The 27,852-nt window shown below is 48.7% G+C and overlaps 1 protein-coding gene and 1 long non-coding RNA gene across 2 annotated transcripts; both read left to right on the forward strand.

Annotated features, from left to right (window-relative positions):
- The first annotated feature begins 9,662 nt into the window (after positions 1 to 9,662).
- LOC124654003 lies at positions 9,663 to 10,281 on the forward strand. Its single transcript, XR_006988129.1, has 3 exons — positions 9,663 to 9,703; positions 9,817 to 9,886; positions 9,973 to 10,281. It is a non-coding gene; the product is annotated as an uncharacterized LOC124654003 (long non-coding RNA).
- An 80-nt stretch (positions 10,282 to 10,361) lies between these two features.
- Positions 10,362 to 26,993, forward strand: LOC124656103 (probable protein phosphatase 2C 21). Its single transcript, XM_047194908.1, has 10 exons — positions 10,362 to 10,388; positions 10,448 to 10,452; positions 10,607 to 10,645; positions 11,065 to 11,071; positions 11,248 to 11,358; positions 11,474 to 11,648; positions 11,739 to 11,812; positions 11,902 to 11,954; positions 26,436 to 26,490; positions 26,706 to 26,993. The coding sequence occupies exons 1-10, from the start codon at positions 10,362 to 10,364 to the stop codon at positions 26,991 to 26,993; spliced, it is 834 nt and encodes a 277-aa protein (XP_047050864.1).
- Positions 26,994 to 27,852: the final 859 nt, after the last annotated feature.

Here is a 27,852-nt window from a genome sequence, read left to right on the forward strand (position 1 = left end):
CATTGAGCGCTTCAATCAATATGGAGGCCGATTCCAGCAATCGGCCAAAATTATTCTCACCACATGTTCTGCTTGTGCTCAACATCGATCTACTGGGCAGCGGTTTTACGTCGGCTGATGAGTTAGGAAAAATCAACATTGGTCCTACCGGAGCCGACGTGCAAATACATGTGCCTTGGTTAACTACAGAGCCGATATCTGCAGTTCCCTGACAGATTCGGCTCGGGGGCACCTAATCAGATGAACATGTGTGCAGCGAAACATTGGGGGCCGATAGGAAAAATCGGCCAGTAAAAAAAATTCTCATAGTGGGTATACAGCTCATAGTGGGTATACAGCCGATGCATGGCCATCGACTCAAGAGGTACAGCTGATATAAGCAGAAGCCCGATGGAGCAGTTGTTGAGTTACAAGGAGAGGCTCTACTGGATGAATTCCTTCTCAAGACCTCCAACTCCTTCTGCAAGTCTTCAAGTTCAGCAGTGCCAGTGTAAGCATGCAGATCAGGTTAAGGGTGAGTCCAACAAAGGGAGCATACCTATCCTAGGAGCATGAGCACAGCCGATGACGGATCAAGCGGCTATGGCGGTTTTGCCTGGCGTGGACCAAGGTGGCGGCTTGGTCGATGTCACTTTCAGAGGTTGTTATGTCCAGAGTCTTGGAGGGCATCAGAAATTCAAAACATCCTCACCGGAAGTTGCATCAGTCTGCCAAAGATGATGAGCCGATCTGATCAGCAAGGCGCAAAGGATTGAACTAGGAGGAGTCGGAAAACCATTATATTGGAGGCTTCTTAGTTCAAGGAACGGATTTGCTGATCTTTCCGAACCCTTTTAGTGCGTCGTTTCTTTGGGCGTAAGCTTTCCTGCCACGTTTTGATGGGAGCTGAAGAGGCTCGGGGGGCAGCTCGCCCAGAAATATCTTTGCTCTGGAGAGCCGATTTTGTTGGAATCGGTTGGTTCTGCATTATAGCTTGGAAGCTGATGGTGACACATTTGGCTGATTCATTACTGTTCTCGCCTTGGATGAGGCTCGGGGGGCAACTCGCCCGAAAGGTTCTTTGCTCTGGGGAGCCGATTTTGTTGGAATCGGTCGGCTCTACATCGCAACCGATTCGAAGAGTGGTGCTTTTGTTACGGAGTTATCGGTTTCAGCATCCAAGCTTATTCAGCAACGAGTTCCGTGGCTCTCTTAAAGACGCTCGCTCAAGACCAAATCGCCGGCCTCGCTGCGATCGGCCGTACCAAGTGCTATCGTCATCGGCGGAGCTGGCTAACTTGGAGGGATGACTCGAATTGGCCTCGTCTCGCAGATTATCGTGAGAGACCGATGCGTTGCCATCGGTCATTGAGCATTTATTAGGCTAACAATCGACAAAGTCAGATGAGGAAAAATCGGCTAAATCAGCATAAAGGACATCGGCAAAATCAAAGGAAGTTTTTCATTGATAATAAGATTTCTTACAAAGAGAAGCCGATTGTTCAACAAAAAAGGAACAGATTGCTACTGCTAATCCTATGCTAGTAGGTCCCTACTCTAAGGGCTGTTGCTGTCTTCGCCGTCGCTGGGGTAGCTGCCGTCATTGCTCGCCGTCGACGAGTTCCTCGTTGCTGCTACTGTAACCTTCAGCGGAGGCTTCTTCCTCGTCATCATCATCGTCCTCATCTGACCAAGCCCAGCCACGGATGCGCTTTGGCGGCGGTTCGTCGGAGGAGGTGTCATCCTCCTGTTCCTTCTTCGTGTCGGAGGAGATGTCTTCGTCTTCGTCATCCTCTTTTTCTTCTTTGGTGATGGAGGTGAATTTACCCCGGAAGGGAGGGTCGTCGTCGTCGCTCTCCGCCTCCAGTGCTCCGTCAATCAGGAACCGGAGGTCATCCTCCCCGTCAGTCAGGGGCATGGCCCCATCTGACCAGACGAGGTCCTCGGGTAGGCCCTCTGGCACGAAATCGAAGTCCCACTCCCGCTCGTCCCAATGCTTGGGAGCGCGCCTGTTGTACGCCTCCATCTGGTTGTGCCCTTGGATCGACTCGCTTGAGGAAGAGGATTGGAGAGAACCGGAAGAGGGGGAAGAGGACGGCATGGCTATGGAAGGAGAGGGTTTTTTTGGCTGACGGCTAATTTGGAGCAGGGGGATGAAGAGGTGAACTGTTCGATGCTGTAAATAAAAGGGGATAGAATAGAGATTTATTGCTCGAGCAGTTTCCGAGGAGGTGGAGCCAAAATTATCAAATCGTGCAGAGAAGTTGAGAAGGCAAGTCATCATGATGAAGAATACTGCGACGGTTCTGATCTGCCACGACATGACCCTTCGAAGGAAAAACAGAGTGGTTTTGAAATTATCATTACCAAAACCAGGGGGGCATGTGTTATCACCAGATTTTGGCCAAATCAGGAGATGGGCCGTAAGGGAGATGGGCTTGGAAGATTACACGTGGAAGATCTCTGAAGCGGCCTTGCACGAAGAGTTTGGGCTAGATTGCCCGTGTATCTGTAATATAGTAGATCGCATCTTAGATTAAAAGATAGAGTTTAACCCGTGCACGGTTAGGTGCACGCCTAAATTAGAAAGTCCCCTGGACTATAAATATGTATCTAGGGTTTATGAAATAAACAACAACCAACGTTCACCACAAATCAATCTAGGCGCATCGCCAACTCCTTCGTCTCGAGGGTTTCTTCCGGGTAAGCATCATGCTGCCTAGATCGCATCTTGCGATCTAGGCAGTACAAGTTTATTCGTCATTCATGCGTTGCTCGTACTGAAGCCTTTTTGATGGCGAGCAACGTAGTTATCTTAGATGTGTTAGGGTTAGCATTGTTCTTCGTATCATATGTTGTCGTAGTGCAACCCTTATACATCTAGCCGCCCTTACACCTATCTTAGGTGTAGGGGCGGCACCCCGCTTGATCACTATTTAGTAGATCCGATCCGTTACGGTTGCTCCTTGTTCTTCAAGGATTAGTTTAATATCTGCAATAGTTAGGCCTTACAAAGGGTTGGAGGATCCAGCGGCGCGTAGGGTGTAGTTTGCTAGTCCTAGACAGGATGTTCCGGGGATCAACCTCGGGTTGGTTTTTAGGCCTTGTCTAGGATCGGCTTACGATCACCGTACGCGGTCGCGAGGCCCAATCGTGAGTAGGATGTTCCGATTATGCGGTGAAAACCCTAAATTTTAGTAGATTGCTTTAGCTTTATCTTGATCGAGCAGGACCACCATATATCCGTGCACCTCGTACGAATCATGGGTGGATCGGCTCCTTGAGCCGATTCACAGGACAACCTGAGAGCCGATCGAGGCTCGTATTTAATGTTTACGTGTATGCCATGCAGGAAACTAAGCGAGGCATCTCCATCACCTTCCTGACCAGGTATAGGTCAGGTGGCACGCCCTTGCATCAGCATCGGACGTGCGTGCCGGAGTTCTTTGCGGGCCGTCGCTCGGAGGGACCAGGGCCAGCCGCAGCCCTAAGTTGCTCCCGGCTCTCCTGTGTTGCCCGTCGCTGCTCGCCGGTGGGTTTCTGACCGCAACAACTTTATAATCTACAAGAGATCACAATCATAGCCTACGCCAAGTACTACACGATGCACACACTGTCACCATTACACCGTGCAGGAGGAATAAACTACTTTAATAACATCACTAGAGTAGCACACGGATAAATTGTGATACAAAACACATTGCAATCATAAAGAGATATAAATAAGCACTTCACTATGCCATTCATAACAGTGAATAAGCATTCCGTGAAATATAGCCTAAGAGACCCACACGGTGCACACACTGTCACCTTTACACATGTGGGACAAGGAGTCTCCGGAGATCACATAAGTAAAATCCACTTGACTAGCATAATGACATCTAGATTACAAGCATCATCATATGAATCTCAATCATGTAAGGCAGCTCATGAGATTATTGTATTGAAGTACATAGGAGAGAGATGAACCACATAGCTACCGGTACAGCCCCGAGCCTCGATGGAGAACTACTCCCTCCTCATGGGAGACATCAGCGTTGATGAAGATGGCGGTGGTGTCGATGGAGAAGCCTTCCGGGGGCACTTCCCCGTCCCAGCGGCGTGCCGGAACAGAGACTCCTGTCCCCCAGATCTTGGCTTCGCGATGGCGGCGGCTCTGGAAGGTTTTCTCTTGTTTCGTCCAACGTGGTAGGGTTTTCGCGACGGAGACTTTAAGTAGGCAGAAGGGCAAGGTCGGTGGAGTCCTGGTGGGGCCACACACTAGGCCGGCGCGGCCAGGGCTTGGGCCGCGCCGCCCTCACCGTGTCCCCACCTCGTGGCCCCACTTCGTTTCCCCTTCGGACTTCTGGAAGCTTCGTGGAAAAATAGGACCCTGGGCGTTGATTTCGTCCGATTCCGAGAATATTTCCTTACTAGGATTTCTGAAACCAAAAACAGCAGAAAACAGCAACTGGCCCTTCGGTATCTCGTCAATAGGTTAGTTTCGGAAAACGCATAAATATGACATAAAGTATGCATAAAACATGTAGATATCATCAATAATGTGGCATGGAACATAAGAAATTATCGATACGTCGGAGACGTATCACTTGTCATCCTCAAACTGATGGTCAAACTGAAGTGGTGAATAGAACATTGTCACAACTGTTGAGATCCATGATCAAGAAGAACCTGAAGGAGTGGGAAGAGTGTTTGCCGCATATGGAGTTTGCTTACAACAGGGCGGTACACTCTACCACGGAGCTATGTCCTTTTGAGGTGGTGTATGGTTTCAAACCCATTACTCCACTTGATTTGTTGCCTTTGCCTATACATGAGAGAGTTAATATGGAGGCATCAAAGAGGGCAGATTTTGTGAAAAAGATTCATGTGAAGACTAAAGAGTTGATTGAGAAGAAAGGCAAGAGCAATGCTGCAAGGATGAATAAGAAGCGCAAGAAGATGTTGTTCAAGCCTGGTGATTTGGTCTGGGTACATTTTCGCAAGGATAGGTTCCCGAAGCTGCGGAAGTCTAAGTTGAAGCCTCGTGGTGCTGGTCCTTACAAAGTGCTTGCCAAGATCAATGATAATGCATACTCGATAGATCTTCCGGAGGATGAGTTTGGTGTCGATAATTCTTTCAATGTTGCTGATTTGACACCATATGACGGAGAAGACCTTGGAGCGTCGGGGTCGACGCCTTTTGAAGGGGGGGGGATGATGAGGACATCCCTACCTCACTACTACCTCCGTCATTACCAACGGAAGATGAACCTGCTGTGAAGCTCAAGTCCAATGAAGTCAGGATTGGACCAATGACACGAGCTCGTGCGAAGCTACTTAAGCAACAGGTGAACTTGTTCCTAAACGATACTTTGATTGATGAGAACTTTATACTACCTAAGTCCTATTACTTATGTGTCATCTGGTATGAAGAGGAGACAAGCATCGCACGAGGAGGAGAGGAGCAGCTGGACGTGAAGATGGACGTGAAGTTGGACAAGGAGCTGGACATGAAGATATCTCATGGACGCGCGAGGGAGGAGCGGGAGGAATGCGCGAGAGGAGAAGAAGAAGTCCAGGCCGGTCCAGCGCCCGGTCAGACCGGCCCCCACGCCGGGCCGCCCGGTCCCTGGCCCGGTCAACCGGCCGCCAACCGGCCGCCAACCGGAGGGAGCGCATCGTACCGGGCAGAAAGCAGAAACTTCGCAGTTTCCCGGTTGCCGCCCGGTTGACCGGACCACCGACCGGGCCGGCCGGTCCACAGCCCGGTCGATCGGATCCCGGCACCGGACCGGTCCGAGTCCGTCTCGACCGGATCTATTCTGGGTCGGTTTTACTTGTATCTTTCGACCAGAACTCGTCCCGGACGCCTATATAAGTGCCTTGGACGACCCCCTAGCGGTTTTAGACCACGTTTAAGATAAACCCTAGTTCTTAGTTGTTTGCTCTAGCAAAACTATTGAATCCCTACACCATATTGCTTGATATTGTGTAGATCCTTAAAAAGTCTTGTGTGATCTGTTGTTCCATTGGGAATTAGACGATTGCAACTTACAGCTTCGTGGTCGGCGGCTACGTGCGCAAGTGTGTGGAGTTGCGAATATCTTGCAGGGTTGAGAGCTGTTGCATCTGGCGACAGGGACCAATCGAGAGATCTCGTTGCGTCATACAAGTTATCATCCATTACATCGTCGTGTTTCTCCGCTGCTATCACCCCGTGATCATCATCACCACCGTTGCTTACTGAGAAGATCGGGCCACCCCATATCACTATGTACTTGTACAACCATTGCAACCCACGTTTTCTTATGCGACAGTCACTAATGAACATGGAATATTTCATCCCAGACCAACTCTCTTTGCTACTAATTTTGTTGCATTATGAAGTATACACAAGCAAAAAGATGTTCTTCATAGCATGGTTATATTAAAAGAGTGGACATGGGCTCCATGCGCAGGAGAAGCAAAATCACGACATTTTGTTGACCTTGTATTGGATCAACAATTTTGGAAAGATTATGCTTCCATTTGTAACTTCTTGAAACCTTTAGTGAGATATGTATTTGGAGCATTACATTGTGCAATAGAAGAGATTGAGAAGAGGTTCAAAAAAAAGAAGAGAGCAATCCAACAACCGGTTCTTAAAGCTATAGAGGAGAGGTGGGATAAGCACATAAATAAAAATCAGCACCCAACCAACCAATATGATGATGAGGTTATGTCAAAGTATCACACCACTACTTCTAGAGCTATAGTGTTATTGAGAGATATATAGCAAAGAAATCCAGCTTTGCACAAGGCTTTGCCATCAGAGATGATGATTTTCAGAGGTGCAGAGGGTGATTTTGGTCGAGTGCGAGCTATTAATGATAGATGCAATGCTTCATGGTATGGCGCTTTATTTTTGTTTGTTCATCTATATTAATTTTATAATTAATATGCATCTTTTCATTTCTCTAGATGAATGGTGGTTGACTTATGGATGTACTACCTCCGTTTCAAGGAATAAGGTGTCCTCGTTTTGCGAGCTTTTTGTTTGATAAAGAATTACTTCAAATAATAAATATTATTTGTATGAAATTAGTATCATTAAAAAGTACTTTTCAATACGAATCCAATGATACTATATACATATAATATAATTAAGATTTTATTGCTCAATTTTTATGGTCAAAGTTCGTATTGGAATACGCGTGCGCCTTATTCCTTGAAACGGAGGTAGTAGTGCTCTATGAACTTGCAAAAGCTTGTTATTCGCGTCTTAAGAAAAACTTGTAGCGCTTCCGGTTGTGAGAGAAATTGAAGTTTGTTTGAGCGTATTTATTCCAAAATGAGAAATATAATTGAGCATCAAGTGACGAACGAGCGTGACTATTACAGATCAATAAAAAAAACTAGTGAAACCCTTGATTTTTGCTATTTTCAATTTTACCGCTGTATTTTTTGCATAGATTCGAGTTAAATGAGGGGTATTTCAGGAAACCGCATTGAACCATTCGACTTAGACCAAACTGTCCGATCGCCGATTCAAGTCAAAACCGGCGAGTCGGTGGTTTTTCTCGGGTTGACCGACCTCCGGTTCCTGTTTTTTATTGTTCAACCATCGGTCCGGTCCGGTTTTTAAAACTATATGCTTTTTTTTTAGATGTAAGTATGTGCTGAACTCGGCCTAAACGTTCACAGCAAGCATCAGCGCTGAACTCAGCTCAATGTCTCCACTCTCGAGTGTTCCGTCCCCCTCCCTCATCCGGAAATGGAGAAGCCTTTGCAAAAAAAGAAAAATCTCTCTCGCTGGGCTTTCTCCGGTGCCGGTAGGAAGGGCAGCCGAGACGGCGCGCCATGAGGGAGGAGACCGGAGGCTACGAGAGTTTGGGGGAGTCAACGGAGACAGCGACGGAAGCGCGGGGATTCTTGGAGCCCGACGAATCCGCCGCCTGGCGATGGCGGGCGCGGGGAATCCGCCGTTCGGCCGGTCGTCTCCAGCCGGAGCAGCGGGGAGGGCAGAGAAGCGGGGGTCGAGGGCGATGGCGGGCGCGGGGAATCCGCCGTTCGGCCGGTCGCCTCCAGCCGGAGCAGCGGGGGTCGAGGGCGAGGGAGGGCGCTGGGATCTGGATGCGGCTCCGACGGCGAGCGCGGAGCAAGGCGTGACGGCGGCGGGCGGCCTGCCCTCCCGGGTGGCGACTGGCGGGCGGCGTGACGGCGGCGTGCGGAAGACACGTCACGCGCGCGCGGCATCAGGGCCGTGGCTGGTCCCTGGGACACGTGTCTCGCACGGGCTCATCAGGGCCGTCCGATCCTCCACGTCAGGGGCGGTTAGCGATCGGAGGGCAGGAAACGCAGCCTCCGTCGCCTCGCCTGGCTGGCTGCCAGGCGAGCAGTATATTTGCTGCCGCTGCAGCTCTGCACCACCGCAACAAACTTTTCCCCTCTCTTCTCCTCCGACTCCGAGCAGACGCAGACGCACAAGCCACAAGCAGCGGAGGCGGAGCAGCGGAGGACCACGGTGAGAGAGGTGATCCTCGTCCCCTTCCCCTCCCTTCCCGTCTCCTCTCTCGTGAGATCTTCTGCTTCTTCGGCTCGTTCGCGGGCTGCTGATCGACCAGAGGAGCGCGGTGTGTCGGCATTCTGTTCCGTGGCCATTTTTGTTCCTCCAAGACCGCCATGTTCGTTGATTCGTCTTGCTATCGTTGCTGTTTTCGATTCCAAACCCGCGGGACTCCCTTCTTCTGCTTCTTCTTCGGTTGGTTCGTGCGTGGGCGACTCATCGAGCGGAGGAGCGCGGTGCGTCGGCGCGCGTTCTATTGCCGCTTTTGTTCTGAGACGACGGCACGTTCGTTGATTCTTCCTCTTGCTATTGCTGCTGTTTTCGATCCAAAACCCGTGAGTTTCGTCTGCGTCTTCGGTTCGTGGGATGCTCGTCGAGCAGAGGGCCGTGCGCGTCAGCCTTCCGTGACCAATTTTGTTCTTCGGCCCCGGCATGTTCGTTGATTCGTCTTGCTACTCTTGCTGTTTTTTTGCTTCAAAACTCGTGTGATCTTCTCGCTTCTTCTTCGGTTCGTGGCCTACTGATCGAGCAGAGCACGCTGTGTCAGCGTTCTGTGACCAATTTTGTTCCGAGACGATGATTGTTGATTCCTCCTGTTATTCTTGCTGTGTCTTGATCGTCTATTAGTGCTTGCTGTTGATGTCGAGTCCTAATAAATGTGCCTTGCCACTAATTAAACCAAAGCATCCGCCAAGTCTTACTTCTTGAATGAGATCGTGCACTCTTGCTTACTCTACTCTGTTCGTTTCATATATTTACACAATTCTAGTATGATTTCAGTTCCTGAAGCTTGTATGTACTGTTCGTGTCGTTTGATTCTTGTGTAGGATCTTCTGTGCAAACCCCTATATTCTGTTATAGGAGAATGCAATTTCCGCATACTGTATAAGCATCCCAGAATGCAATATGTACATGCAGTAACATGATGGAGCTACTTAACCCTTTCTTAAATGCATATAACGATCTGTAATGCAGTCAGCATCAGTACATTCAGTTTTCTTCAGTTCCTAGTTTTTTTCTTTCTTGGATTACATTTCCTAGTCTACTATACTCATACTTCAATCTTCCAGGAAAGTAAACCCCACAATGGGTCAAGGCCATTCTTATCTGAAGAAGTTCACTGTCAAAGACGAGAATGACAGAATTAACTATGCCACATCAACTATGCAAGGACTGTGCTCGTACATGGAAGATGCTGTGAGTACTGTGGCAACTACTTTGTACAGTTCTTGGGATGTTCTTCACAAATATTTTTTATCGGCTCACAAGTACTTGTCTCAAGCTTGACTTTCGCTCTTATTGTTTTTCAGCATACAACTATCCTAGATCTAGATCATACCGGGTCCACATCATTCTTTGGTGTTTATGATGGCCATGGAGGTTTGATCTTCCTTTCTGATCTTGCTAACAACAAATCGAAACATGTCAACTTATTACATCAGTACTGTGCTTGTTGGATAGTGCAGATATAACGTGGATTGTGCAAAAGTAATACCTGCGATGGACCAAACGTTTCATGTGTTGGAGTTGTGATTATTGTACTCTGAAGTGTTGTGATTTGTGAGGAATAATCAAAACTTTATTCTGATCTGTTAATGACAGAGGTGGGGTGTATATTATCACTGTGTTGAGTGTATCACTTCTCTCCAGTGATACCTATTGAATGGATGTTCAGCTGCAGTGTTCATCACATTTTTTCGAATATAAGCTTCTATGCACATTCTATTGATTCCACGTTCCTCTGTTATATGTGTATACTTATATGACAATGCCAGACTTAGAAATATATTATCTGTTTCAGGAGCTAATGTTGCACTGTATTGTGCGAACCGATTTCATACTGAGCTTCTACGAGATGAAGATTACCAGAACAATCTGGATGGTGCAGTGCGGCAAGTGTTCTTCAGGTCATTTAACTAAATCTTGTACTCTATATCTCAGGCTCTGTAAGTTTTATCCCTTTTCAGTTGTCAAAGGTGAAAGTGCCAATATTACACCTATTTTATTCATAGTTGTCCTGTTCTCGTAGCAAAGAAGGTTTGGCATGTTGCCTGTGCAAATATGAAATATGTAATCACTGTTCCTCCTTAATTGTTGCAGAATGGATGAGCAGCTGAGAGAATATGATGAATGGAGAGCGTTAGCTAGACCCCGCCGGCGCCGTTTTAGTTTCAATTTGCTAAATTGTCTCAGGGCTGCTACTTGTGCTAAGGTTTGGTTTCCTCCAAGTTGATTATCAAGTATTGTGCTTCAGTATCAAGCTTTTGAAGAAGTTAACAAAGATTGTATCTCTTGGATAATATGCATACTATTATCTGTAAAAACGAACTGGAAGGAATCACATGGATTATGGAGGTTCTATTTTACTTTCTGGAGATATGCTTTCGAGTTGGAAGTGGTATATATATAAATCTATTACTCATTTCTCCAATTTTTGAGTTGGAGGTTGGAGTAGTTGTTATATTGATTGGCTGGTTTATTGAGTTGGAGGTCAAATGCTTCTAAGTTGTTCTCCTTGGTCATTCCACCTTGGCTGTTATCACTTGTCATATTCCCAGAATCAAGGTATGACATTAGAAATAACTCTCTTAATGTGCTCGAATTCATCATTCGGTTGATTGCTTCGTTATCTAAGGGAACACAGAAAAAAAATTCCTCCTAGTGACTCTCAATGCTTGTTTATTCCATACAAGAGTTGGAATTTTTTTCGTATAATTTAGTTTGGAAACTTTTTCTTTCAGGGAATCCCTTACTCTGAAGGAAGCACAGCCTCTGTGGCTCTCATTAGAGGAAACCAAATCATTGTTGGAAGTGTTGGTGATTCTCGCTGTGTACTCTCAAGGAATGGTCAGGTATAGTTACTGTTCCCTTATCAAATATCTAGGTGGCACCTAATTGTTCAGCTCTTTTGTCATAATAAGTGCATTCAGTGGGTGCTTTAATGTCCTTTTATCCATTCATCCAAAGGCAATGGATTTATCCACCGATCACAAACCAAACCTTCCGGATGAACGTCGGAGAATTCAAACTGCTGGAGGACGAGTAACCAGGGATACGCGACGTGTTTGGTGTGCAGGACAGGAAAGAGTACAGTTGGGCAGCTATCGTGTTAATGGGCTCCTAGCCATGTCTAGATCTATTGGTACAATCTTATTTGATTCTTTTTGGTCAGTTGCATACTTCTATTCTATCTATTTCATTATACTTGGCAATTTGCCTACTTGCATTTCAGGTGATTTTGTCTTGAAATCGAACGGTTTGTCTGCTACAGAACAGATGGTGACATGTAATCCTGATGTTCGCACTGTAAGTTAATTTAGCTGTGTTAGTGGAGTATAAATTTGTTTACATGGGTGTGTTCTAAACTTCTAATGGATATTGCACTTTTTTGCTAGGCGGACATAACTGATGATACTGAGTTTCTTCTTATAGCAAGTGACGGCATCTGGTTAGTCCTCAGTTCAAAATATTTGAAGTGGTTACTTTATTTTACTTCCTTCTAAGTGCAAATTTTCGTCCAGAATAAATCTACTCCAAAATGACGGTTGTGTTGTATGCTTGGGTAGTCTTAGGGCAGAAGAATATATCCAGAGTGGCATTTACATTTTGGTTCAGTTAAATTCGTTGTGGCCTGGGCTGGTAGCTTCTAAGTCCAAGCTACTTAATCGTCTGTGTAGTTCTTTTGTTGTGATTTCTTGTACTGGGGACTTAAAAGTTCAGGAACATGTGCCAATCCTTACCTTAGCTGATTCTTCACTGTGTCCAATTTTTTTTAGATTCGATGGATTTGTGTCTGTTTTACTTAGCTAATTGGAAATTCATCTTGCAAGAACTTGCTTAACAATCTTACCACTTGATGAAACATTTGCACCAATAAGAATCATTCTAAGATGTGGAATAATATATCTCCCTAGCAGTTTATCCCAGTTGCTAGTAGTGGAAGGAAAAAGATGCTTCCTGCCGCGGCGACCGCGGCCTCCTCCCCGCGCCCGACGGCGGCCTCCTCCACCCCTCCGGCCGCCGGGCGGCCGGCCGCCCCCGTCCCCCAGGTTCGTCTCTCCCCCCAGGCTCCGTGGTTCCTCTCGGAGGAGCGGAGGCGTTCTCTCCTCCAAGGATCCATCCTCGTCTCCGATCCGGATCGGGATCGGGCCGCCACGCCGCCGTCGATCTCTCCGAACCGCTCGGTGGGGCGGGCTGCCTCCTGCGACTCCGAGTTCGTGCCGGACTCCGCGCCTGCCTCAGCCATCGCGACGCTGGGGGCCCCCCCCTCTGCTCCGTCTCTCCACGGGTTGACCGTCGCCCCCGCCATTAATGTGGCCGGTGGAGCGGGCGCCTTCAATGCCCCGCTGCTCCGCTCCATTGTCATTGCTCCGGCCACCTACCTTCGTCAAGGCACGTCAACTCCGCCCGCGGCGCCCCCCTCCCGAGACGATGAGGGATGGGTCTCTGCCACGCCGCGGCGCCGCTCGCGACGGGACGGCTCTTCATGGCGCAATGAAGGAAGGGCGCCCCCGTCGGCTTTGCGCCAGTCCCAGGCCGAGGCAGCTGCCATCCGCTTCAAAAAGAGGACCGACGGCCTCTGTGCCCGTTGTCTCGCGCCCGCGCACCACCACCTCGCCTCCGCCTGTCGTGATAAAGTGAGGTGCCTCTCCTGCAACCTCTCCGGCCACAAAGAGCGCACCTGCCCTCTCCGCCTCGCCAAGCGCGCCGCCAAGAGACGACCAGGGGCTCAGGCTCTACCTCAACCACGCCCGCGCCCCTCGTCCTCGTCTCCCTCCGCTCCGGGCGCCCGTTCGTGGGCTGCTGTCGTCGCCGCTCCTCCGCCGGCCGTCGTCGGAACGCCTACTCCCGGGCCTGTCGCCGCCCTGCCTCCTCCCCCACCCATGGCTCACAGTGGCATCGGCTCCGCCGCGACGCGGCCCGAGGAGGACACCGTCATCATCGCTTCCTCCTTCGAGATGGACCAGGAGATGAAGAACTGGGAGGCTACCGCCGCCATCGGCTGGGTCGTCAACGGCAACCGCAAGATTGAAGCCAAAGCCATCGACCGTGCCATCCGGAAGGAGTTCCGCCTCAGCCACCGCGACCTTAGCGTCTGCCCTCATCAGCCGGTGCAGTTCCTCCTCAAATTCGAGCACAAGGCCCACTGCACGGAGGTGCTCAAGCGTGGGCGCATCAAGGCCGACAATGCTTTGATCCAGCTGCGGCCATGGCGCCCGCTCGAGCACGCGTTCGGGGCCGCCATGTCCTTCCGCGTCCGCCTCTGTCTCGAGGGTGTCCCTGCTTACGGCCTCACGCCGTACGTCGCCGAGCGCATCATCGGCCGCCGCTGCTCCTTCGACCGGCTGGACGACTCGTCCGCGCTGTTGGCCAGCGCCAGGTCCCTCGACGTTTGGGCTTGGACGGCGAACCCCAGCTCCATTCCTAAGGTGGTTTGGCTCACCTTCACCAGCAGGGGCGCCGGCGGCTTGGCCTCTGAGGTCTTCGTCCACGAGGTCCGCCCCACCGGCAGCAAGCGCGGCGCCACTTTCCGCATCATCGTGCACCTGGACAAGATGGAGGACTACAGCACGGCGCCGCTCGACTTCTTTGGCTCCAGCACCGACGCCGCCGCATTCCGGCCGACGCCGGTAAGCTTTGACTGGCATTATCTCACCGTCGATGGTATGCCCCCTACGCCCATGCAGAATGAAGACGATGACGAGGTCCTGGCGCGCGCGGCGGCCCTTGCTCGACGGGGTCGCGGCGGCCCACGTGATGATCACCCGCGTCTGCATCCGCGTCGGGATGATCGCGACGACGACCATGACCGCGACGGCGCGGCCACCAGGGACAGGAGGGGCCTCGGCGATCGCTGGGGCACGGACGGGAGCTTCCGCCGTGAGCGGACTCGCTCTCCACGCCGCCGCGACGGTGGACACGGTGACCACGGGCGCCGCCACGGCGCCGACATCGTCATGGCGGACGCTGCACCGGTGCCGCCACCTACGGCCTGGGCCGAGCACGGCGGCGAGCTGCGTGCCTTCATTGCGGAGCAAGCCGCCTTGCTGCGTTCTGAGCTCTTGGCTTGCCTCAAGGAGGCTGTGGCGCCCATTCTGGCCGAGTCGGCGGCGCTGCGCGCATGGCAGGGACGTGCCCTCTCCTTCATCGACAAGGCCTGCGGGCCTCTGCCGCCTCCGCAACCGGCCCAGCCGCCTACCTTGGTCACCAACTGCTCCCCTCGTGGCTTTGAGGAGGACGTGGGCCTCGCAGACCAGACGCCTTTCGTCGACGACGGAGCGATCCTAGGGCAGCTGGAGCTGCTGCACCTCTCCTCTCCTGATCAGGAGATCGACGACGGGGCTTTGGGCTTGGCCTCGCTCGGCTTGGCCTCGCCCATCCTCTCGTCGCTGCCGGCCTCGCCGGTCGTGGGGTCTGAAGCCTGGGACGCCGCGGCTTGCTTGACGGTCTCCAGGGAGCCGGCGTCCCCGATCATCTCGCCCATGCCTAGCCTGCCGAGCCCGGGGCAGAGGCCCACGGCCACTCCTCCAGGCCTTGGCTTGGCCTGCCCGTCCGTTGATGGGGATCACGTCCAGGACGCCGTCGCCGCAGCACCTCTGCAGGAGTTCCTGGCGTCGGTCACTGGGCCGGTGCTCCAGCCTCTGCTAGGCACGCCCGCTCCGCGGCAGAAGAAGACGCGCGCCATCGCCATTGGATCGCCGCGGCGCAGTGGCCGTATCGCCATCAAGAAGAAGGCGCGCCAGCTCAGCGAGGGCTCCATTGCCATCCAGGAGCTCGTCGCAAGGGTCTGCGGAATTCTGGCCCCGGCCGCTTCATTCGATGCTGCTTCCACCATCGCCTACCAGCAGATGTTCCAGAACGCCCCTCTCGCCGCGTCCGCGATCAAGGCGCTCAAAGCCCTTGTCAAGCAGGTCAAGAAAGTAAAGAAGAAGGCACCGGCCACTGCTTTGGCCAAACCTGTGACCTCTGGTGCTGATGTTTAGTGCCCCCTCTTCGGGCTGTTGCATTGGCCATTTGGCCCGTGTTTGTATCGCTGGGCATGTGCCCCGTAGCTCCGGTTCGGCTCCTCTAGGTCTACGCAACTGTATTCGCTCCACTGCAAACAGAGACTTCGCTTCTACTGATTTGTGGGCTGATGTTTTGTCTTCTGAGCGCCCCGTCCACGTGTTTGCTTGTTTCCTTTAATGGATCAAAGCTGTGTCAACATCCTCGGCTGGAACCCTCGCGGGTTAAATGACAAAGTGCGTCGCGACGCGGTACGAGACCTCGTAAAAGATACCCGAGCCACCATCGTCTGTCTCCAGGAGACCAAGCTCGCCATGGTGGATGATGCTATCATCACCTACACGCTCGGCCCGTCTTTCGTCGCGGGCTACGCTTTCCTTCCCTCCTTAGGAACCCGCGGCGGCATGATCATCGCTTGCTCCGACGCTCACTTCTCCATCTCGGACATCCACGCCACTCCCTCCACGCTTTCGGCCACCATAAAGTCTAGTAGCGACGGAGCTGAGTGGTCGATCACCTGTGTCTACGGACCTCAGGGCTTCCAGGAAAAGCTCGCTTTCATTGACGAGTTACGTGGCCTCCGACCTTTCGTCCGTGATTCCTGGCTCATATTGGGGGATTTCAACCTCATCACCAAAGCGTCCGACAAGAACAACTTGAATATCAATCGTCGCCTCATCGGCAAATTCAGAGCTGCCAGGGACTTCCTCGAATTAAAAGATATGCGCATGGATGGGCGACGCTTCACTTGGTCAAATGCCCAGGCCGACCCTGTGCTCACGAAGATCGACCACGTCTTCTTCTCGGCAGAGTGGGATGCTGCTTTCCTGAATGCCTATCTCCAAGCTATCACCTCGGCTTGTTCGGATCACGCCCCCCTATTCCTCCAAGGCAATGTCGCGAGCCAAAGAAAACCTTCCTTCAAGTTTGAGGAGTTCTGGCTTAGTATGCACGGCTTCAAAGAGACTGTCTCCGCTGCCTGGACCAAGCCGGTTCTTGCGGCTGATCCCATCCGTCGTGTCCACATAAAGCTCTCCAGGACCGCCAAGGCGCTGAAAAAGTGGCAACGAGAAAGTGTGGGTGACTTGCGTACTCAAATTGCCACGGCCAAGGAGGTCATTTGGCGCCTCGACCAGGCTGAAGAGTCTAGGCCCCTCTCGGTGGGGGAAAGGTCACTCCGGACGCAACTCAAGTCCTCCTACTTGGGTCTGCTTGCTATCCAGAAAGTGAAGCTCCGTCAAAGGTCCAGGCTAACTTGGATCCGGTTAGGAGATGCAAACTCGAAGCTCTTCCATGCCAGGGCAAATGGACGTCGTCGTAAGGTCCACATCCAGACCCTCACCCATGCCTCGGGCGTGGCGATCACAGAGGATGATAAGCAGGATGTGATGTTTCAACACTTCAAAGGCATCATGGGCACTAAGGCTCCTCGTCTCCTAAGACTGGATTGGGAGGGTCTGAATTACCCTTCCCATGATCTGTCCGATTTGGAGGCTCCCTTCGACGCCGATGAGATAAAGGACGCTGTCTTCTCGCTCCCCTCTGTTAAAGCGCCTGGCCCTGATGGCTTCATTGGAGCCTTCTTCAAAGCCTGCTGGGACACTATTAAGGCGGACATTACGGCGGCTATCCTTCATTTGGCAAATTTGCGTGGAGGCTGTGCGAACCTCATCAACTCGGCCAACATCATCCTCATCCCGAAAAAGCCGGACGCGGCCGGACTTGCGGATTATAGGCCGATCAGCCTCATTCATAGTCTGTCCAAGATTTTCTCCAAACTGCTTGCGAATAGGCTTGCACCGATTCTCCCGGACATCGTCTCCAAATGCCAAAGTGCATTCGTCAAAAAGAGGAGTATCCACGACAACTTCCTGCATGTTCAGAACCTCATCAAGGAATTGCACTCCTCCAAGACCGCATGCCTTTTCCTCAAGCTCGACATCTCAAAGGCTTTCGACTCTGTGGGTTGGGCTTACCTTCTGGAGGTCATGACTGCGCTCGGTTTTGGACAAACCTGGCGAGATTGGGTCTGCTTGTCGCTGGCTTCGGCCACTTCGAGGGTTCTCCTAAATGGTGAGCCCGGCACCCCCTTCCCACATGCCAGGGGCCTTGATGTCTACGTTCCCCCTCCTTTCCTGTAGACAGTGTTGGGCCTCCAAGTGCAGAGGTTTGTAGAACAGCAGCAAGTTTCCCTTAAGTGGATACCCAAGGTTTATCGAACTCAGGGAGGAAGAGGTCAAAGATATCCCTCTCATGCAACCTCGCAACCACAAAGCAAGAAGTCTCTTGTGTCCCCAACACACCTAATAGGTGCACTAGTTCGGCGAAGAGATAGTGAAATACGAGTGGTATGAATAAGTATGAGCAGTAGCAACGGTGCCGAGAAAAGTGCTTGCTGGCGTGTAGTTGGTGGTGGTAGTATTGCAGCGGTAGTAACACGGTAAAACGAGTAAACAAGCAGTAGTAACTCAGCGGTATTTAGGAACAAGGCCTAGGGATTACACTTTCACTAGTGGACACTCTCAACATTGATCACATAACAGAATAGATAGATGCATACTCTACACTTTTGTTGGATGATGAACACATTGCGTAGGATTACACGAACCCTCAATGCCGGAGTTAACAAGCTCCACAATAATGCTCATGTTTTAGTAACCTTTAGTGTAAGATAGATCAACGGACTAAACCAAGTACTAGCATAGCATGCACACTTGTCACCTTCATGCATATGTAGGAGGAATAGATCACATCAATTTATCATAGCAATAGTTAACTTCATAATCTACAAGAGATTATAATCATAGCATAAACCAAGTACTAACACGGTGCACGCATTGTCACCTTTGCACACATGCAGGAGGAATAAAACTACTTTAATAACACATCACTAGAGTAGCACATAGATAAATTGTGATATAAACACATTGCAATCATAAAGAGATATAAATAAGCACCTCACTATGCCATTCAACGGTGAATAAGTATTCTCGTGAAATCTAGCCTAAGAGACCCACACGGTGCACACACTTGTCACCTTTACACACGTGGGACGAGGAGTCTCCGGAGATCACATAAGTAAAACTCACTTGACTAGCATAATGACATCTAGATTACAAGCATCATCATATGAATCTCAATCATGTAAGGCAGCTCATGAGATTATTGTATTGAAACACATAGGAGAGAGATGAACCACATAGCTACCGGTACGGCCCCGAGCCTCGATGGAGAACTACTCCCTCCTCATGGGAGCAAGCAGCGGTGATGAAGATGGCGGTGGAGATGGCAGCGGTGTCGATGGAGAAGCCTTCGGGGGCACTTCCCCGCACCGGCGGGGTGCCGGAACAGAGATCCTGTCCCCCAGATCTTGGCTTCGCGATGGCGGCGGCTCTGGAAGGTTTTCGTGGGTTTCGTCAATTGGTCTCGGGTTTTCTGATCCAGGGGCTTCTTATAGGCGAAGAGGCGGCGCAGGGGGGTCACCAGGGTGCCCTCACCACCAGGTGGCGCGGCCAGGGCCTGGCCCGCGCCCAGGTGTGGTGTGGGGCCCCCCTGGCCCATCTCTGGCAGCTCTCGAGTGTTCTGGATGGTTCCGGGAAAAATAGGAACATGGGCGTTGATTTCGTCCGATTCCGAGAATATTTCGTTACTAGGATTTACGAAACCAAAAACAGCGAGAAAACGAGGCGGCACTTCGGCATCTTGTTAATAGGTTAGTTCCGAGAAAATGCATAAATATGACATATAATGTGTATAAAACATGTAGATATCATCAATAAAGTAGCATGGAACATAAGAAATTATCGATACGTCGGAGACGTATCGGCATCCCCAAGCTTAGTTACGCTCGTCCCGAGCGAGGTAAAACGATAACAAAGATAATTTCTTAAGTGACATGCCATCATAACCTTGATCATATTGTAAACATATGTAATGAATGCAGCGATCAAAACAATGGTAATGACATGAGTAAACAAGCTGAATCATAAAGCAAAGACTTTTCATGAATAGTACTTCAAGACAAGCATCAATAAGTCTTGCATAAGAGTTAACTCATAAAGCAATAATTCAAAGTAGAGGTATTGAAGCAACACAATGGAAGATTAAGTTTCAGCGGTTGCTTTCAACTTGTAACATGTATATCTCATGGATAATTGTCAATGTAAAGCAATATAACAAATGCAATATGCAAATATGTAAGAATCAATGCACAATTCACACAAGTGTTTGCTTCTTGAGATGGAGAGAAATAGGTGAACTGACTCAACATAAAAGTAAAAGAATGGTCCTTCAAAGAGGAAAGCATCGATTGCTATATTTGTGCTAGAGCTTTTATTTTGAAAACATGAAACAATTTTGTCAACGGTAGTAATAAAGCATATGTATCATGTAAATTATATCTTACAAGTTGCAAGCCTCATGCATAGTATACTAATAGTGCCCGCACCTTGTCCTAATTAACTTGGACTACCGGATCATCACAATGCACATGTTTTGACCAAGTGTCACAATGGGGTACCTCTATGCCGCTCTGTACAAAGGTCTAAGGAGAAAGCTCGCATTGGATTTCTCGCTATTGATTATTCTCAACTTAGACATCCATACCGGGACAACATAGACAACGAGATAATGGACTCCTCTTTTAATGCTTAAGCATTCAACAACAGTTAATATTCTCATAAGAGATTGAGGTTTTATGTCCAAACTGAAACTTCCACCATGATTCATGGCTTTAGTTAGCGGCCCAATGTTCTTCTCTAACAATATGCATGCTTAAACCATTCAACTCAGTGTAGATCGCCCTTACTTCAGACAAGACGAACATGCATAGCAACTCACATGAAATTCAACAATGAGTTGATGGCGTTCCCCGAGTAAACATGGTTATCGCACAACAAGCAACTTAATAAGAGATAAAGTGCATAATTACATATTCAATACCACAATAGTTTTTAAGCTATTTGTCCCATGAGCTATATATTGCAAAGGTGAATGATGGAATTTTAAAGGTAGCACTCAAGCAATTTACTTTGGAATGGCGGGAAAATACCATGTAGTATAGGTAGGTATGGTGGACACAAATGGCATAGTGGTTGGCTCAAGGATTTGGATGCATGAGAAGTATTCCCTCTCGATACAAGGTTTAGGCTAGCAAGGTTATTTGAAACAAACACAAGGATGAACCGGTGCAGCAAAACTCACATAAAAGACATATTGAAAACATTATAAGACTCTACACCGTCTTCCTTGTTGTTCAAACTCAATACTAGAAATTATCTAGACCTTAGAGAAACCAAATATGCAAACCAAATTTTAGCATGCTCTATGTATTCTTCACTAATAGGTGCAAAGTATATGATGCAAGAGCTTAAACATGAGCACAACAATTGCCAAGTATCACATTACCCAAGACATTTATAGCAATTACTACATGTATCATTTTCCAATTCCAACAATATAACAATTTAACGAAGAGGAAACTTCGCCATGAATATTATGAGCTAAGAACACATGTGTTCATATGAACCAGCGGAGCGTGTCTCTCTCCCACTCAAGCATGATGTAATCCAATTTATTCAAACAAAAACAAAAACAAAAGCACACGAGACGCTCCAAGTAAAGCACATAAGATGTGGCCGAATAAAAATGTAGTTTCGGGGAGGAACTCGATAATGTTGTCGATGAAGAAGGGGATGCCTTGGGCATCCCCAAGCTTAGACGCTTGAGTCTTCTTGATATATGCAGGGGTGAACCACCGGGTGCATCCCCAAGCTTAGAGCTTTCACTCTCCTTGATCGTAGTATATCATCCTCCTCTCTTGACCCTTGAAAACTTCCTCCACACCAAACTCGAAACAACTCATTAGAGGGTTAGTGGACAATAAAAATTGACATATTCAGAGGTGACACAATCATTCTTAACACTTCTGGACATTGCATAATGCTACTGGACATTAATGGATCAAAGAAATTCATCCAACATAGCAAAAGAGGCAATGCGAAATAAAAGGCAGAATCTGTCAAAACAGAACAGTCCGTAAAGATGGATTTTATTAGGCCACCAGACTTGCTCAAACGAAAATGCTCAAATTGAATGAAAGTTGCGTACATATCTGAGGATCACTCACGTAAATTGGCATAATTTTCTGAGTTACCTACAGAGAATTAGACCCAGATTCGTGACAGCAAAGAAATCTGTTTCTGCGCAGTAATCCAAATCTAGTACTTACTTTACTATCAAAGACTTTACTTGGCACAACAAAACACAAAACTAAGATAAGGAGAGGTTGCTACAGTAGTAAACAACTTCCAAGACACAAATATAAAACAAAGTACTGTAGCAAAATAACACATGGGTTATCTCCCAAGAAGTTCTTTCTTTTTAGCCATTAAGATGGGCTCAGCGAGTTTTAATGATGCACTCGCAAGAAATAGTATTTGAAGAAAAAGAGAGCATCAAGAGGCAAATTCAAAACACATTTAAGTCTAACATGCTTCCTATGCATAGGAATCTTGTAAATAAGCAAGTTCATGAAGAGCAAAGTAACAAGCATAGGAAGATAAAACAAGTGTAGCTTCAAAAATTTCAGCACATAGAGAGGTGTTTTAGTAACATGAAAATTTCTACAACCATATTTTCCTCTCTCATAATAACTTTCAGTAGCAACATGAGCAAACTCAACAATATAACTATCACATAAAGCATTCTTATCATGAGTCTCATGCATAAAATAATTACTCTCCACATAGGCATAGTCAATTTTATTAGTTGTAGTGGGAGCAAATTCAACAAAGTAGCTATCATTATTATTCTCATCAAGTGTAGGAGGCATAGTATAATCACAACAAAATTTACTCTCCATAGTAGGTGGCACCAAAAGACCACTATCATTATAATCATCATAAATAGGAGGCAAAGTATCATCAAAGAAAATTTTCTCCTCAATGCTTGGGGGACTAAAAATATCATGAAAACCAGCTTCCCCAAGCTTAGAACTTTCTATATCATTATCAACAATGGTGTTCAAAGCGTTCATACTAATATTACTACCAGCATGTAAATAAGATTTCATAGGTTTTTTAATTTTCGCATCAAACAATCCAAGTTTTAAATCAGGAAATAGAATAAGAAGCTCACTCTTGTACATTATGCCAAACTAGTGTAAACAAGAAACAACAAGATGCAATTGCAGGATCTAAAGGAAATAGCTTTGAGCACACACACAACGGCGCCGGAAAAATACTTTACACGAGACCGTAGTATGAGTGCCTTTTTACCTTTCCTCCCGGCAACGGCGCCGGAAAAGTGCTTGATGTCTACGTTCCCCTCCTTTCCTGTAGACAGTGTTGGGCCTCCAAGTGCGGAGGTTTGTAGAACAGCAGCAAGTTTCCCTTAAGTGGATACCCAAGGTTTATCGAACTCGGGGAGGAAGAGGTCAAAGATATCCCTCTCATGCAACCCTGCAACCACAAAGCAAGAAGTCTCTTGTGTCCCCAACACACCTAATAGGTGCACTAGTTCGGCGAAGAGATAGTGAAATACGGGTGGTATGAATAAGTATGAGCAGGTAGCAACGGTGCCGAGAAAAGTGCTTGCTGGCGTGTAGTTGGTGGTGGTAGTATTGCAGCGAGTAGTAACACGATAAAACGATAAACAAGCGGTAGTAACTCAGCGGTATTTAGGAACAAGGCCTAGGGATTACACTTTCACTAGTGGACACTCTCAACATTGATCACATAACAGAATAGATAGATGCATACTCTACACTTTTGTTGGATGATGAACACATTGCGTAGGATTACACGAACCCTCAATGCCGGAGTTAACAAGCTCCACAATAATGCTCATGTTTTAGTAACCTTTAGTGTAAGATAGATCAACGAGACTAAACCAAGTACTAGCATAGCATGCACACTGTCACCTTCATGCATATGTAGGAGGAATAGATCACATCAATATATCATAGCAATAGTTAACTTCATAATCTACAAGAGATCATAATCATAGCATAAACCAAGTACTAACACGGTGCACGCACCGTCACCTTTGCACACATGCGGGAGGAATAAAACTACTTTAATAACACATCACTAGAGTAGCACATAGATAAATTGTGATATAAACACATTGCAATCATAAAGAGATATAAATAAGCACCTCACTATGCCATTCAACGGTGAATAAGTATTCTGTGAAATCTAGCCTAAGAGACCCACACGGTGCACACACTCGTCACCTTTACACACGTGGGACGAGGAGTCTCCGGAGATCACATAAGTAAAACTCACTTGACTAGCATAATGACATCTAGATTACAAGCATCATCATATGAATCTCAATCATGTAAGGCAGCTCATGAGATTATTGTATTGAAACACATAGGAGAGAGATGAACCACATAGCTACCGGTACAGCCCCGAGCCTCGATGGAGAACTACTCCCTCCTCATGGGAGCAGCAGCGGTGATGAAGATGGCGGTGGAGATGGCAGCGGTGTCGATGGAGAAGCCTTCGGGGGCACTTCCCCGCTCCGGCAGGGTGCCGGAACAGAGATCCTGTCCCCTAGATCTTGGCTTCGCGATGGCGGCGGCTCTGGAAGGTTTTCGTGGGTTTCGTCAATTGGTCTCGGGTTTTCTGATCCAGGGGCTTCTTATAGGCGAAGAGGCAGCGCAGGGGGGTCACCAGGGTGCCCTCACCACCAGGTGGCGCGGCCAGGGCCTGGCCCGCGCCCAGGTGTGGTGTGGGGCCCCCCTGGCCCATCTCTGGCAGCTCTCGAGTGTTCTGGATGGTTCCGGGAAAAATAGGAACCTGGGCGTTGATTTCGTCCGATTCCGAGAATATTTCGTTACTAGGATTTCTGAAACCAAAAACAGCAGAAAACGAGAACGGCACTTCGGCATCTTGTTAATAGGTTAGTTCCAGAAAATGCATAAATATGACATATAATGTGTATAAAACATGTAGATATCATCAATAAAGTAGCATGGAACATAAGAAATTATCGATACGTCAGAGACGTATCAGGCCTCCGTCAGGGAGATCCGCTTTCTCCGATGCTGTTCATCCTTGCCATCGACCCGCTCCAACGCATCCTACAGCTGGCTACCAGCCGAGGCATTCTCAGCACCATTAGGTCGCGCACTACGCAATGCAGAATCTCGCTCTACGCTGATGACGCAGGAATTTTTGTGAACCCTATCAAGGGGGAGATCCAAGCCATTTCTGCAATCCTTGATTGCTTTGGCAAGGCCAGCGGCCTCGTCACAAATGTGTCCAAGTCCGAGGTGTTCGCGGTGCGCTGCGACGGGATCGACCTAAGCGACATCATGTCCGGGTTCCCTGCGAAGATCATGGCCTTCCCGGGCAAGTATCTGGGGCTACCCCTGCACTTCCGCCGTCTACGCAAAGTGGATATACAACCTCTCATCGACAAGATCGCCGGAAAGTTGCCGGGTTGGTTTGGCAAGAATTTAGCGCGCCCTGGCAGGATCATCCTTGCAAAGTCGGTGCTTATGGCCACGGCGGTCTACCACGCCACGGTTCTACCTCTGTCCAAATGGGCCCGTGACAAGATAAACAAGATTGCGAGAAATTTCGTCTGGGCGGGGGACGACGCCGATCACGCCTCTGGGGGGCACGCGCTGGTAAATTGGAAGACGGTCTGCAGGCCTAAAGTTTTGGGTGGCCTCGGCATGCCGGATCTCGAGCGTACGGGCCGCGCCTTGAGGCTGCGCTGGCCATGGCTTCGATGGACTGACCCTCAGCGGCCCTGGGTGGGCTCCAAGCTACCCTGTGACGAGTCTGACATGGCCCTTTTTAGGGCGGCAACGAAGATCACCATCGGCAATGGGGAACTTACTTCCTTCTGGTTTGATTCATGGTCTGATCGCGGACCCCTAAGCTTGTGGGCCCCTGATCTTTTTAAGGTGGCCACCAGAAAATCAAGATCCGTCGCCAAGGAATTCCTCGACGACAACTGGATCCGCTCCATTGCTGGCCTCAGCACGCCGGTTCAGCTGGCGCAATTCCTGGATGTCTGGAACCTCGTCATGTCCACCCACCTGAACCCGGACACCCTGGACACCATTGCTTGGACATCGAGCTCTCAGGGGACTTACTCTGCGGGATCCGCATACCAACTTCAGTTCTTGGGCAGTTTTCCCAAGTTTGACGCCGCCAAGATTTGGCTTGCACACGCGGAGCCAAAATGCAAGATCTTCGCATGGCTTGCCCTTCACGCTAAGCTCCTCACCGCTGACAGGCTCGCCGTTCGGGGGTGGCCGCATGACCCAGTCTGCCCCCTTTGTTCACCTCTGCAAGGATTGCCCTTTCACCACAGCTATATGGAACACCATCCACCAGAACGGCGACCACAACCCGGCTTCACACGGCCAGACTTTCATGTCCATCAATGATTGGTGGGACAACATCATCGATGACAAGCCGGGCTCTGAAAGGCGCCGCCTCAGTGGCCGCTTCCTCTATGTGATATGGAACGCCTGGAAAGAAAGAAACAGACGCATCTTCACTGGACATCGCCTCACCTACATCGAGGTGGCCTCTATCGTCAAGGAGGATATTGAGCAAAGACAGCGCGCTTTCGCGCCTGTTAGAGTAGCCATCCCAGCGGAGCCTGACTAGGCAGCTGGGTTTTTCTTTTACCTCGGTGGTTTCTGGCATGTTTTACACCTCAATCTAAACATGCCATCTTTGTACAGTTCGGTTTTTTCCCCCTTGCTTATATGAAAAGGCAGTGCTCCTGCCGGTTGCTCCAAAAAAAAATATATCTCCCTAGTATTCTGCTCATATTGGAGAATGCTAAAACTAATACAAGAATAAACTCAATTACCATACGCCATTTAGCCATTTTTTATGCTTCTGTAAATTCTTTCATATAACATTCCTCTGATTCCCCCCTGTTTCAGGGATATCTTGTCAAGTCAGGGCGCGGTGGATTTTGTACACCAGAAGTTAGCAAGCGTAAGGCTTTTTTTTTTACTCATTCTTCCTTGTCATTGAAGTAAAGAACAAAAATTATACCGGAAAGGCCATTTAGAATCTATCTGCTCATGTATGCTATTCGAACAGTTGATTGATACCTAAAGCCTACAATTGATTGGTATCATGTTTTTCCTTCTATGCATTTGTTGATAGAACTGTCACTCATGTAGCACATGTCTGGTGTCTCAATACAGGGGACAACAGATCTGCGTACCATTTGTGAGGGGCTTCTTAGCCATTGCTTCAGGTCGAGGGACAACTCAACCGTGATACTGGTTCAGTTCAAGCCTGCCGCCAGGATTCCTCTTGCTCCTCCGGCCAGCGCCGCGCCAGTGGTTAACCCAAGTGTCACTGAAACTTCCAGTGCCGCCAATCCTGACGCTAGTGCTGAAGCCAAGGCTAACTCCGGCAGAGAGATCGAGGAACTTGAAGGACCGCTCCTGCCTCTGTCAACATTACCTAGCTCCTCGCAGTTGTTGTGAGTTTTGACCGAGAAGAGAGAGCTCCTGGGTCGGGGAAGCGTGCAGTGCTATTTGGTTTCCTATTTTTCAAAGACGACGCTGTGTGGTGCCTTGCCACTGTGTAGGATGATGATACCATGCGTAGGAGTAATAGTCCCACTTACTCGGTGCTTCCTGGGAACTGTTTAGGAGATTTTGCCACTTGGATTTGGATTTACGCACTGGGTTTTGTTTTCTACTACTCCGTACTTCTGATGTTGGACCGACACTCTCTATTGATGCTAAGTGCCTTCAGAATTCTTCTGTGCTATGCAGTATTATGCCTTCAGAAATCTTGTCTGATCGTGTTGTATCTTGAAGATGCTTAGTCCAGTAGTGTTCCATCCACGGGTAAAAAATCGGACGGCTGTCAAGTCGTACACTAAAATGCGAACGTTTTTATCATTATATAGCTTTCCCTAATAATTACTGGATTACAGCATCAAATAAGCAATCGCATTTGAGAGTCGGGTGCAGCCGTGCAGGGAGATTAAACTATGCGGCCAGTGCAGTGCATGCAGAATCTGTTGCTGTGTTCTGTTAGAACTCAAAGATTGAGAGTAAAACTTGTGATCTATTGCTTGTGGGCAAATTCCCATTTATAGTTTGGGACGTCTTGTATAGATGCCTGTTTACAAAGAGATACCTCTTGACGTACGAGAAGGCGTCCGTACGACACTTTGGACATAACTAACACGTGCCTAAACTAATAACAGTTGCTAATGACGGTTTGCTTGGTTTGCTTCAAGTCGGTTCCGTAGGGACGTCTGTTGAATCTTAACACTCCTCTTTGTACAAAGCTGCTTCTCGTATGTCTTTATTCCTTGTACAGTCTTGAAAA

Source organism: Lolium rigidum, chromosome 5 (assembly GCF_022539505.1).
Source record: "Lolium rigidum isolate FL_2022 chromosome 5, APGP_CSIRO_Lrig_0.1, whole genome shotgun sequence".
In the NCBI taxonomy this organism is placed as follows: Eukaryota; Viridiplantae; Streptophyta; class Magnoliopsida; order Poales; family Poaceae; genus Lolium; species Lolium rigidum.